At 53.3% G+C, this 14,474-nt stretch overlaps 1 protein-coding gene across 1 annotated transcript in view; it reads right to left on the reverse strand.

The window, feature by feature from the left end:
- LOC133357258 (fibronectin type-III domain-containing protein 3a-like) overlaps nt 1–14,474 on the reverse strand; it is a 150,657-nt gene that overhangs the window by 119,143 nt on the left and 17,040 nt on the right. The window contains 1 exon segment of the mRNA XM_061575112.1: nt 10,478–10,609. Coding sequence (XP_061431096.1) covers nt 10,478–10,588 — 111 coding nt within the window. The 5' untranslated portion in view covers nt 10,589–10,609.

Genomic DNA, 14,474 nt, shown 5'->3' on the forward strand with positions numbered 1-14,474 from the left:
AAATGAGTGACAAACGGTTACTCACCAGTGATTCACGGCCTACCCGTACCCGTACCCGGCCACACCAGGTACCCGTACCCGGTCGGGTACAGGTAGCCGGGTATCGTGTAAGGTACGGGTATCGGGTACCCGGTTGCGACCTCTGCACAACGGTCTCGGTTCGATTGCAAGCCGCGGCCAGCAGCAGTGGTGAGTGACACCGGACGAACCGCTCCTGGCGCAGCAGGCACCACCAACCCCCCACCCCCCACCCCACCCACGTTTCACCAATCCACACCGATCGGCGTGGTGAAATATGGTCGAAATAAAGCCCTCTACCACCACAAGACAAGATGGGAAGGCTTCAATCCACCATTTCTAGCAGGCAAACGCTCTTCGAGCGCGCCGTGACGTCGATTCCAAACGTGGAGGGAAGCGGGGGGGGGGGGGGGGTGGAAAAACCGGAGGACCCGGAGAAAAATCCACGCGACCACGGGGACAGAGAGAGAGAGATGACGCGCAAAGTGGCTTGTCATCGCGCGGAAATGTTATAAGCAGCGGTTAAAGACTCTAAAACGCACCTTTGTCCTGCCGCCGTTGTCGAGTGCCGAAATTAAAAGTGCCGGCGTGTGCCGCTGTTTGGTGTCGTGATCAGCGCCGGTGCGGCTTTCCCCGCGGTACACCGAGCCATAGCGGATCCCCTTTTTGAACCTCCAAACATTTCTCGGACCGCCACACGCTACAGCAACTACCCAGTGATTTGACTTTGCACATTTCCTTGGCGAGGATGTCGATATAAAATGTGTCGTCTTTTCCACGGACGCCCCCGTGTGGTAGTAGTAGTAGTAGCATCGCGGTACCACCAGGCCGCCTGCAGACCACAGGAAAGGTGGTGAACAGCTGATGTGGAGACTCCGTGGGTTGATTTGGGGGGGGGGGGGTGGCGTAGGGTGATGTGGGGGGCGAGAGGAGGTCCCCGCAAAACCGAGGCACCGAAAAGCAGTCGCTAAGGTAACCCCCTCCACCCCCCCCCCCCGTGAAATCTAACCGCTCATCGCCGCGTACCATCACGAATGCGCTGTGCTGATCACACACACACACACAGCGAGCTCGCTAGCATACTACAACCTAAAATATGAGCTGTTTTTTATTTTTCTAGGTAAGGCCCACCGAGTTGTGTCGCTCTTTTTCAGAAGCTCAACACAAAGTGGCTTATCACCACGTGTACATTTACAGCGGCCAAACATTCGAAACGCTGTTTATAAATGTGGGGGGGAAACCGGAGGACCAGGAGAAATATCTACGCGACCACGGGGAGAGAGAGAGAGAGACACCGCAATCTCCAAATATACAGCAGCAGGCGTCAGGGTCGGGATCGAACCCACGACCTCCTGTATACCAGTCGAGGTAGTTAACATCTCCTAGCCACCGTGATGATGACGATGAGATAGACACGCAAACTCCAAATATACAGCAGCAGGCATCAGGGTCAGGATCGAACCCACGACCTCCTGTATACCAGGCGAGGTAGTTAACATCTCTTAGCCACCGTGGCGCCCTGAATAATAACACCACCGATGACGAAACGGACTCGGACTCAAGAGGGTTGATACCGCACACATCCGCCAGGTCACCGGGTCCAAAGTCGTCGTGCCGGAGACCTTTCCTCCCCCCCCCACCCCCCTCCTGGAGACTCAGCAGGGTCGGTGTGGTCAGGACTGCCGTGTGCTGACCCACCACTCAGCATACCCCCCCCCCCTCTCGACGTCCCCTTGCACCCCTGACGTCACAGCCACCCCCCCACCCCGTCGTAAGTCGCCTGCGATTGGAAGTGACAGGCACAGCCAGAAATCCTTTTTTTCCTCTCTCTCTCTCTAGCGCTCTTTCTCACACACACACACACACCGCATGCACGCACGCAATTCTCCAGCGCCGGGCAAACAGAGCTATCGGCTTACGGCCGCATACGTCAGCGGCGGCTGCCGAGCGGAAAGCGCGGTGAGCGAAGGCTTAGGAGCCCTGCGTGCTCAGGGGCACCTGGATTTGTGGGGGGTGGGGAGGAAAGAATAAAAATTAACCCGTAAAAACTAAGTTTTTTACTATAAATTCTTTATATGCGTGGCGGCTAGAGTCCTCTCGTCCTCTGGCTTGAGATGGCTGCCACCTATGGGTCAGATGATTGCCTGCCACCATTAAGCAATTGGTAATTAAATATAAAAAAAAATTCCTAAAATGTTGAAAATTTTGGAGAAAAAAAATTCACGAAAATAAATTGTCACGCACAATGAGTCTGTGTGCAAAATGTCAGCTCGATTGGATCACGGGAAGTGGGTTAAAAAACGACCAAAAGATTTGCACGGTCGTAAGCGCGCAAGCAAGCGAACTTAATATAAAGGATTTAAAAATAGGCGAGCAGCGACAAATCTTAAACGCGTGGTTCATGCAGCGACAAATCTTAAACGCGTGGTTCATGCAGCGACAAATCTTAAACGCGTGGTTCATGCAGCGACAAATCTTAAACGCGTGGTTCATGCAGACACCGACGCCTTGCGAGCCGCAAATCGCCGTGTGTGCGCCCGTTTGACATTCGGACATCTTAACACCTCCCGCGTTGTTGGCAGAGAGGGTAAATCCCAGCACTCTTCTTGTTTTTTCCCATCGTCTCGATTCATCTGCCGTGTCGCACCAAGACAACATCCCCCACCACAGGGCAAGCACGACCGCGGGAGCGTGCCACTACGTGGCGTTTGGACACGGATCGTCGTGGAACCAAGGCGGGATGATGATGCTGATGATGATGCGGGATGATGATGCCGATGATGATGCCGATGCCGATGATGATGTCGATGATGATGCCGATGCCGATGTCGATGATGATGCCGATGATGATGCGGGATGATGATGCCGGATGATGATGCGGGATGATGATGCCAATGATGATGCTGATGCCAATGATGATGCTGATGCCGATGCCGATGATGATGCCGATGCCAATGATGATGATGATGATGCTGATGCCGATGATGATGCCGATGATGATGCGAGCGTCGGCGGCGGGGGTTGCCGGGTGACGGGGGAGGGGGGGAATGCGTGACATCGGCGGAATACAAAAAATGTTTCCATTCGACGGCAGGAGGAGGTCGTCTTCGACAGACGCGATTCATCCCCTCTCCACGCGCGGCTTACGGTGGGAGGGGGGGGGGGGCGCGCGGACCGCGATTGCGTGCGCGCGAATTTTTCCCCCCCCGCCCGCCCGCGACGCGTGGCATCAATGTGTGCGGAAAGGAAATTGGACCGGCGCGCCCTATTGAGGCGCCCGCGACGACGGGCGCTGCCACCTGTTGCCTAGCTGCAAAGGAAGCGAGAGGCCTCTCGCTCTCTCTTGCTCTCTCTCTCGCTCGCTCTCTCTCGAGGGTGGTAAAGCAGTGGCAGCCCCCCTGCCCCCCCGCGTGCCCCCCCACCATCAGGTGGCGATGTTTGCGCACCGCACCGGGCTACTCCGTTTGCGGCCGAGTGGACCCACGCGAGGCCCAGGACGGGATCGGATTAATCGCCGTCGCCGGTGTTGCCGTCGGTGAGCGCGGGAGGGAATCGAACCCGGGTCGCCGGGTCTTCGTGGCGTGGCGCATACAATTCTTCCTTTGCCGTCATCACGTTGAGATGACACACTGCGGTGAATCAACCGGAAGAAAAACACACACGCACGCACAAACACGCACCCGCTCTGCTCCGTACGCTCTCCAGAGGCGGTCAGACAATTTATCGTGCCCACCTGGCCTCCGGCTAACCACCACCACCACCACCACCCCCAACACCCCCCCCCCCTGCTCCCCACCAGTATCGTCACCGAACAGCGCACGGACATTAACCGTTTACACCGCGGCCGCACAGGACAAATGGCGAGAGAGAGAGAATTTAAACTAGTTTGTAGTACGGACGGCTTAATCCGTTTGCTTGTTCACTTCTAAACTAAAATGTTTATTTTACCAAGTCAGACGACACCGAGTTATATAGCCTCTTCTTGGTTCTTTCGGTAAAGTCACGTAGAAGGGAAGTAATAAAATAATAAAAATAAAACATAATAAAACAATTCTCACGACGTTTCGGCCACAACGCAAGCAGCCGTCCTCAGGTGAAGAGGACGGCTGCTTGCGTTGTGGCCGAAACGTCGTGAGAATTATTTTATTATGTTTTATTTTTATTATTTTATTACTTCCCTTCTACGTGACTTTACCGAAAGAACCAAGAAGATGAATCCCTGCAGTCACGAAAGCTTTAAATCGAAATTATATAGCCTCTTTGTTTCAGAAGCAACCTGCCATCACAGATGATAGATAGCTCAACGAAGTGGGCTTATCACGCGGAAATCTACAGCAGGCCACATACCCTCAACCGCGTGATGTCGATTCTAAATGTGGAGGGGAAAAACCGGAGGAACATGGGGAGAGAGAAAGAGACACGCAGAATCCAAATACACAGCAGCAGGCGTCTTCAGGGCCTGGATCTAACCTATGACCCTCCTGTATACCAGGTGAGGTAGTTAACATCTCCTAGCCACCGTGATGATGATGAGAGAGAGACACGCAAACTCCAAATATACAGCAGCAGGCGTCGTCAGGGTCGGGATTGAACCCATGACCCCTCCTGTATACCAGGCGAGGTAGTTAACATATCCGAGCCACCGAGATGATGATGAGAGAGAGACACGCAAAATCTAAATATACAGCAGCAGGCGTCGTCAGGGCCTGGATCTAACCCACGACCTCCTGCATACCAGGCGAGGTAGTTAACATCTCCTAGCCACCGTGATGATGATGAGAGAGACACGCAGACTCCAAATATACAGCAGCAGGCGTCGTCAGGGTCGGGATCGAACCTATGACCCTCCTGTATACCAAGCGAGGTAGTTATCATATCTGAGCCAGCGTGATGATGATAAAAGAGAGACACGCAGACTCCAAATACACAGCAGCAGGCGTCGTCAGGGTCGGGATCGAACCCATGACCTCCTGCATACCAGGCGAGGTAGTTAACGTCTCGCCACTAGCATCCCCTGGGCGAGCTGCTCTAGCAAGCGTCAAGCAGGAAAACCCGTGGAGCGGCGGGGGGGGGGGAAATTGTCGTTTTGTGGGGAGGCCGGGGAAACGTTTGTGGGTTTTAGTGGCGAGGGGGGAAGGGCCCCCCATCGGGACTTTCGCAATCCGGACCGAGGTCCGCTGCCCCTGCAGGGGAAGGGGTTAACGGGTTTTTAAATTTATTTTTGGTGACGGAAAGAACCCCCGGAACAAACGGAACGATTCATCACGGGGCTGTGCGGTTGAGCCGATCGGTATATTTGTTTGGGCAATTGTCAGGTGGCCCTCGACTTTAATGCGTTATTTATCATTATTATTACAGCTACTATTTTTATTTTCACCAGGTAAAGCCCCACCGAGCTACGTAGCTCAAAGTAGCTCACCGCGTGGATATTTATAGCAGCAGCTAAATATACGTATTTATTTACTCTGTGACCAAAATTAAAATTGACATCGGGTGGCCGCGTGGGTGGGCCAGGATTTCAGGGACGCGACACCGACGGCACCGTTCAGAGCCAAGGCTTGCAGAGCGAAACGTCGGACAACGCGCTCGGGGGGGGGGGGGGGTAGCGCAGCGCAACAGACAAACCGCAGCTGTGAAGTCCCACGGTCAGCGGCGCGCTCGTTTGAACAAGTTGCTCAAATAAATCACCGGAAACCAAAACTATAAGGGGACGACGATTCGGACGAGTTGCAGGAAGGACGATAAGGAGAGAGACAGTCGCGACTGCATCAACGGCTCCCGTCCATTTAAAAAAATCGGCCTGTCGGCCAAAGATCATCTCCGTGCGACGAGCGCGTGACGCCGCGGCAGCGCGACGCGAACGCGCGAGCTCGCAGTGCGACGGGCACGGGAGGAGGCGCCGAGTGTCCACGTCGCAACGTGGCGCGTCCCACCGCCCTGCACACAAACACAGGTGAACCGGCGGCTAGTCGCTCGTCACCAACAGGTGCTTGTGCACAGGCATGTCCACGTACACGTGCACCCCGTGCTCTCTTTTAGCCCCGCCCCCCACCCTTCCGATACGTCATCATGCGCACCAACAGGGACTTGCGCACAAACACGTCCATGTCTACGTGCACCTCGTACTCTCTTTTAGCCCCCCCCCCTCCATTCATTGGCTACCACATTCTGATAAGCTCCCCTCCCCCTCTCCTTCCCACTCAACTTGTATTTAAGAACTTGCATCTTGGAATCCCTGCCTCACTTGATGCAGCAAATCTGGCTGTGACGGTCCCACCTGATGACGGAGACTTGTGTTGCCTCCGAAACGTCGTGATTTTTCATTTTTTTTTTTTATTAATTTTAATTTCATTTTTTACCCACGTGACTTTACCGAAAAAACTAAGAGCATGACGTCTGGGGGGTGTGGTTCGGCCACGTGACGGGCCGCCGACCAAATCACCCGACACATTTGTGGGGGGTGGGAGGGGGGGTCACATGGTCGGTTCGTTCACGTGGGTCGTCCGTGGAAGTTTCGATTTTTTTTCATATCTGCGAAAGCGCCGCCGGGTGGACTAAGTTCCCGCGCCTGGCTCCGTTGCCACGACAGATTTGTTTGTATTTTTTTGTGATCGCATCAAATGAAGTTACCTTCAAAAGTCAGAAGAGAGCCGCCCCCTCCTTCGTTCAGGAGCATCCACACGTCGAACTGCCCCGGAGCGACACGGCATTTGGCCGCCCCCCCCCCCCACCACCCCTTGACTAGACTAGGCCTGAACTAGCCCTTGGCACCGGCTCACTGCAACCACTTGGCTGGCCATCGGACAAAGACGGTGGTGGTGACCGCATCGCTCGGCGCTTTCACATGCGCTTCTGCGGTCGTCTGGAACGCTCTCTTTCCTTTCCGATGTTAGGAAGCGACCGGGAGCTATGAACTTCAACGAATCTGAACGGATCCTCCTCGCCCGATTAAATAAACACCGTCGTGGAACGAGACGGTGACCTTTCATTTATTAAAATGTAAAATAAAAAATATGCAAATCGGAAAAAAGCTGCCACGAACCCTCAATGGCTCTTGCACGGTAAAATAATTGAGATTTTTTTTTCTCAAATAACGAGCGTGGTTAAATTCCGGACGCGAATCACGGAGCCAACGATGAATCCCGACGGCTCGCCCTTTTGGTCTAAAAAAAGAGGAAAAGCTGTCAGCTGACGGGAGATAATGAATGCGAGCGGCTTCTCACTTGATTAACTCAAGGACATCGCGGGAGGTAAAAAACTTCCCGCAAATGGTTCTCTCATTTTGACCGAGGATCCCCCATCGTGAGGATCCGTAAATCTCAGCCGGCTCTCTCATCTTGTAAAAAAAAATAAACAACATTAATAGTAATCATAAAATGTATGACTGTACACGTACCGGAGCCTGCATCCGTGAACCTCGTGCATTAACAATGAACTCTAAAATCCTAAGGATTTAGGTGGCATATAAGCCCTGGCCATTAAATGTAAACATAACTTCAGCTACATTACAGACAACAGGCGAATGGTTATTTTTACAACGAGCTGGTACAAGCTGTCCGATGAATGAGCTACCCCCCTCCCTCCCTCCCTCTCCTTCACAAACCTAATCCTTAACAAAAGCCCACTGCGTAACCCGAGGCCTTGTTTAAAAAAAACTATCCCCACCTCCGCCCAACCCTCAACTGAATATTTTTTCCCCATCGGCAATGCTCGAGAAGAGAGTCAGAGACGTTTTAAAAAAAAAAATAGAGAACTCAATTAGCACAACAGCACAACGACACCCCATCAATGCCACCAGGAAACCCTCGGCCTTTTCAGTTGCGTGAGGGGGGAACATTTAATCCATCTGCCCTATTGGTGCCCAAGCCCTACATGGTCCAGAAGAGTTTGTTGAAGATATCAAGCCGTGTATAAAACTGTCAACTATTTTGCTCGGTTATGTAACATTAACACACCTCTGGTTTTTCGATTTAAAGCTTTCGTGACTGCAGGGATTCATCTTCTTGGTTCTTTCGGTAAAGTCACGTAGAATGGAAATAATAAAATAATAAAAATAAAACATTATGTTTTTTTTATTTGCATTCTACGTGACTTTACCGAAAGAACCAAGAAGATGAACCTCTGGTTTTGCAAAAAAAATAACAAATCAATTGGCAAATTTGCCCCCACCACCGCAAGTAACAACTTGAACCATCGTCATGCGAACTCTGCGGTCATTCTCGCAGCAGCGGCTTTCGGCTGACCGTCGAACAAAGACGACGGCGGTCACCGCATCGCACGGCGCTTTCAGGTGCGCCTCTGCAGCCGTCTGGAACGCTCTCTTCCTCCCGATGTTCGGAAGCCACTGGAGCTATGATGATTGAAAACTCATTTCTTTAATCCTGATTTGTGTGCGTGGTTTGTTGTCCTTCCCCCGCACCTCCGATTAGCACGGTTGGCTACGTACAGTGCCCGAAAGAAATTCACCATACACACACACGCACACAAAATTTGATTCGATTGGCTCTGTCAGATGGAGAAAGGTTATGGTTAAACGGAGGCTATATATCTACGCGATCCAACTCAACGGAAAATAATCACGAATCATAAGCAGGCTTCTTAAACAAATGGTGCCGCAGATGTTATCGGCAAAAGAGCTCTCAATCTAAACGATGAGGCTCAGTTCAGTGGAAGCAAGGAAGCGCAACAACAACACAACAACAAACACCGACACTGTTGACAAACTCATTACTCTTTTGTCCTGGCACATCACATCACCACCACACATCTTGTAACGGTGCAGATGAGTCGGCAATCACCCCACACCCCCCCCTACATCCCCGCCCTGCCCCCCCACACCCCCCCACATACAAACTCGCACGACACGAAGGGAGCCAGCGAGGTTCGCACACGCGGCACTTGCAACCTCCGGTTCCTCTCTCGTCACCAACGGTGGGCAGACGCCTCCACGCGCGTTCGATGAACCACCAGCAGTTCATCAAAGTGTGATTCACAGCGACCCACCGGCAGTTCATCAAAGTGTGATTCACAGCGAACCACCAGCAGTTCATCAAAGTGTGATTCACAGCGACCCACCAGCGGTTCATCAAAGTGTGATTCACAGCGAACCACCAGCGGCTCATCAAAGTGTGATTCACAGCGAACCACCAGCGGTTCATCAAAGTGTGATTCACAGCGAACCACCAGCAGTTCATCAAAGTGTGATTCACAGCGAACCACCAGCGGCTCATCAAAGTGTGATTCACAGCGACCCACCGGCAGTTCATCAAAGTGTGGTTCACAGCAAACCACCAGCGGTTCTTTAAAGTGTGATTCACAGCGAACCACCAGCGGTTCATCAAAGTGTGATTCACAGCGAACCACCGGCAGTTCATCAAAGTGCGGTGAACGGTAACCCACCGGCGGTTCATGTGGTGACCCAAGTGACAACATCGATTTGGTGACCCGAGTTAAGGGTCAACTCTCTTGACCCTTGAGCCACGTGGTCACGCGGCTCGGATAAATGTTTTGTAAACTCAAATAAGAAAACAGATAGCTTATCAAAATCCAAACTCTTGATCCACGTATCTCCCCAAGCCAAAATCTTTTATTTGTCCGCGTGTACAGCAAAAAAAAGAGAGATAGTGCGGCCACGCCGCCCGCTACACTGCCTCGTTGTTTCATGTCGTGCCAAGCCGTGCCAAGTCACAAGACGGCACAACGGGGTTTGGGGCCACGCATCGCTCACGTGACGGGGGCGGGGGAGGAGTCGTCAGCAGAACGAGACTCGGTGCAGGGACACAAAATAATCGTAATCAAAAAAATTTGCACACTTCTGAAGGGCGTGGGAGGCTCTCCCCCCTCCCGGTTGCTGTGCGCCACCACGGCCACGAACTCCAAAACCACGCGGCGGAAAAGAACCTCGCACTGCCACTCAATATACATGTGGAGGTGGGTTAGGGTGTGGCTGTGGTAGGGTGGGTTAGGGTGGGTTGGTGTGGGTGGGCGAGTGGGATGGGTGGGTTAGGGTGTGGGTGGGTTAGGGTGGGTTGGTGTGGGTGGGCGAGTAGGATAGGGGGGGTTAGGGTGTGGGTGGGTGAGTGGGTTAGGGTGGGTTGGTGTGGGTGGGTGAGTGAGTGGATTAGGCTGGGTTAGGGTGTGGGTGGGTGAGTGGGTTAGGGTTGATTGGTGTGGGTGGGTGAGTGGGATAGGCTGGGTTAGGGTGTGGGTGGGCGAGTGGGTTAGGGTGGATTGGTGTGGCTGTACAGGCGGGCAAGTGTACCTGCAATTCTCCACCTCGGACAAACGAATCGATTGGCTAAAAATTGCTTAACGGAATCTCTCCCCGAGTTGCTCCACATTGGCCATACGACATCATCGCCATCAGACTATACACACACACACACATTATTATACACACACACATTATTACTACACACACACAGATTACTACACACGCCACTGGATGCGCACGTCATACCTGCTGGGAGCCATCTCCGGCGGGAATGAGGGGGATCATGGGGACGTCTCCGTTCAGGAGCGAGGGCCCATCGCGGTGGTGCTGCTCACTCATCGCCACCCACCGAGACATTCATCGAGGCCCCCGGCTCTCCTGCACGCACGCAACAAAGACACAGACAAAGGTCCCCCGTGTAGCAAGCACTGCTGCTGTTGTTGGAGAGTGACACCTATGAAGGCCGCCAGCGCCACGGTCGGCCGCACCACGCCGGGTACTCGTTTGAGGCCGAGTCGACCTAGGGGAGGCCCAGAACCGGTTCAGATAATCGTCACCGGTGTTGGCAGCCGCGAGCGGGAATCGAACCCCAAGTGGCAGTGTTCGTTGCGCAGCGCGCCGACCCACTACACGACCGCTCCTGCAAACAGGACAAAGACAAAGATCCCCCGTGTAGCCTTAACAGACTGTTGGGGCAAGTGCTGTTAGCGAGCACCTATAAAGGCCGGAACGGCACACGAGGGGGTGGGTGGCCAGCACCACGCCCCGGCCGCATTTGGCTCCCCAGTGCTCATTGAAAGCTGAACCTGACCTGGGCTATAGACACATTAGATTGGTGACACACATGTATTACTTAAAAAAAATATTGCTGGACATCACGAGCCGATAATCGGTATTTTTAGCGAGAATCTATGGGGTAGGGGGTGGGGGGCGGGGTGGGGAGAGAGGTGGGAAACCGGGCCTCTCGCGCTCCCAAGAACGATCGCTTAAGCGCGCTTCATGAATTTTAATTATTATTAATCTCATTCCATCCCATTGTGGATGGAGATGCCCCGGTTGCCCACCTTCATTGCGCCCCACGCAAAAATAAAAACGCATTATTGAACCACGAACACGTTGGTCGGTGTGAAGCCCTACGTCATGTCAAAATCTAAATTCGGTTGAGGTTTTTGAAATAAAAGCAACGACATTTATGTCGACAGTACATCTGTAATAAATAAAAACGCATTATTGAACCACGAACACGTTGGTCGGTGTGAAGCCCTACGTCATGTCAAAATCTAAATTCGGTTGAGGTTTTTGAAATAAAAGCAACGACATTTATGTCGACAGTACATCTGTAATATGCTCACATTGTATTTACAAAGGTGCGTGTTTGCGGGAGGGGCATTGCCCCACCGTGTTCCATGGAATTGTTCCACCCCCCTCCCTCCCCCACCCGCAAATCCCCAACACCTTTGCGCGTGAATTGTCACGACAAGTGGCAGCCGGAACAACGACACGGAGCTCCGAGTGCCTACCCCCCCCCCCCCCCACTGCTGCCCCCACTGCCCCCCTCCCACCGCCACCCCCCTGCCCCCCCCTCCCACCGCCACCCCCTGCCCCCCCCCCCACCGCCACCCCCTGCCCCCCTCCCACCGCCACCCCCTGCCCCCCTCCCACCGCCACCCCCTGCCCCCCCCTCCCACCGCCACCCCCTGCCCCCCACTCCCACCGCCACTCCCCCGACCCATTAACAACAGCCACTCGAGGAACAAGCGTGGCTTGATTTAGGGGCACCACCGCGTGTGAACCCAGACTCCCATGGGAAGAGTCAACACAGCCACGGCGGGGGCCGGCGGCGGGGGGGGGGGGGCTAACCCCCCACTCCTCCAACGACGTCACCGTGGGTGCATCTTGGTGCGGGCGCCTTCGGTTTGGAGTTTGGTGGATCGCGGCGTTGCCAGACGCGCGTTTAGAAGAGGTGGCGATGCCGTCTTGGTGACGACGGGCAGAGCGGGAGAGGAAGTCTAACGCGTCGGGCTTTCACCACCAATATCAGCCACGATACAGGTGTGTTTTTATATTATCAGGCATAACAACTTTGATAATTGTTTTTTTAACCCTTCTATCTGGCAACAAAACTGACACCTTTTTTTACAAGGAATCATGTTTGCATAGACCACAATACCTGCAGTCATAATGCAAACAAAAAACATAACTCTGATAATGTATGCACTGTCCTTGAAGTTGATTGGTCCACACCCGAGACAGCTTTCCTTAGAGCCTAGTCTCACATGGTGTTGGACCAGATGACGCCAAAAGGCGCACAACTCAAAGACAATGCACCATCAGAGTATGAGAGCTCAGGGTAAGCATTTACACCATTGGAACCTCATTTGCCAGTAAAAATTTTAAATGTGTCGTAACCCTCCACCACCCGACACGGCCAATCAGTAAAAAAAAAAGTGTCACGTTGACAAAAGACAAATAGTTCACTGCTTTAGCCCACCGGTGTGTTGAAGCGTGAAACCACAACAATTTACAATTTGAGTACGAAGTTTCGCTGGTAATTGCATCCAGCATCATCGGGCAATTCGCCAAAAACGTTGATTATGAATAATATTGGTCGCGAAAGCCTACGTGTTAAACTCGCAAAGCCACAGCATGCGACCCGTGGCCTTGCAACCCCAAGCTGTGGGGCCGTGTGGTGTCAACCCAGCGTAGTCCACGCTCCTTCAACACCGGAGGAGTCGCGAAACCACTCAAACTCTCGCTCGCTCTCTCTCGCTCTCTATCCTGAAGCCCCCTCGTCACAGCCATAATCAACCATAATCACCGCTTGCCGCCGCCGCCGCCACCGCCATCGCGGGCAGCAACGGAATTAAATATCTTTTATAAATCGCGAGCTGCACGCAGTAACAGAGCCGCGACCGTCGACTCGCACGGATGCCCTCCCTGGGGGGGGGGGGGGGTGGGTAAGAGATTCTAAACTCGCCATGCATTGCTCGGTGAATCCCAGTGGCTTGAGCGTTGCAATTTAATTGAATTATTGATTCTTTTTTTCTCGTTTTTGTATTGCTATTTCTCGTGTTTCTATTGTTGCTCATCGTGTTTGTATTGTTGTTTATGGTTTGCTTTGTTGTTTCTCGTTTGCATTGTTGTTCCTCGGTTTTTCTTCCACCTCACCTGTACAAGTTTAGTTCGCCCCATTAACTCACTTGTTACGCAATCGCCCACGTGGCGATTGTGTTTTTTACAAACGGCAATTAACGGAGCGCGAGACAAACCCACCGAGACAAACCCACCGAGACGTAGACGCGTCTCTTCACCAAGAAAAACCCGAAACAACGACAAAAAAGGGGCAAAAAAACCACAACGAAGTATAATCACGAAATAATTTTGGTACGACAAGAAAATGAATGAATCGACGCGACTGCAACGATGGTGAAGTAATAGGACCGCACCGGTTACGAGGCCGGGGCGTTCGATGACGCAGGATGCACAAAACGCGGTGTCGCACCCGAGGAGAGGCAGCGCGCGTGAGGATTCATTTGTCCCGACCCTACAGCAGAGGTCGCAAACGGGTTTTGATTCCTTACCCGTACCCGGCCACACCAGGGTCGCAAACGGGTACCCGTACCCGGTCGTACCCGTACCCTACCCCCGTACCCAGCCGGGTACGGGTATCGGGTACATGATTGCGACCTCTGGGATGAAGCCATGTTATAGGCGCGGGTGGGGTGATTCTAGGAACTTGAATTGTGAAGAGACAAGACGTTGGGAAATGAGTGACAAACAGTTACTCACCAGTGACTCACGGTCTACCCGTACCTGTACCCGGCCGCACCAGGGTCGCAAACGGTACCCGTACCCGGTCGGGTAGGGTACGGGTATCGGGTACCCGGTTTCGACCTCTGCCCTACAGCGGAATTGCGTACACCATGGAATGAGCCGCTATCGCCACTTTTTGTGCGTTCTCTTTCGGCTGGAAGAGGCTGGCTCCCCCCGCTACGTCCGAATCCTTAAACCTTCAATCGTTTACATCCCTCGGTCGATCCAGGTCGTATCGGGCCGCGCGGGGGCGAGGGGGGGGGGGGGTGTTCGACCATACTTCACCATGCGTGGCCATTGCCGATGGGGAGGGGCGGTGATGGCGTTGGGAACACGTTGGCGGCCCGCTCACGGACCGCCAACACCGTCGGCGATTATCCGAAACGGCCTTGGGACTCCCCCTAGGTCGACTCGGCCTCAAAATCGAGCA

This window comes from Lethenteron reissneri, chromosome 57, assembly GCF_015708825.2.
Source record: "Lethenteron reissneri isolate LAM-NWPU_2019-01 chromosome 57, ASM1570882v1, whole genome shotgun sequence".
Classification (NCBI taxonomy): domain Eukaryota; kingdom Metazoa; phylum Chordata; class Hyperoartia; order Petromyzontiformes; family Petromyzontidae; genus Lethenteron; species Lethenteron reissneri.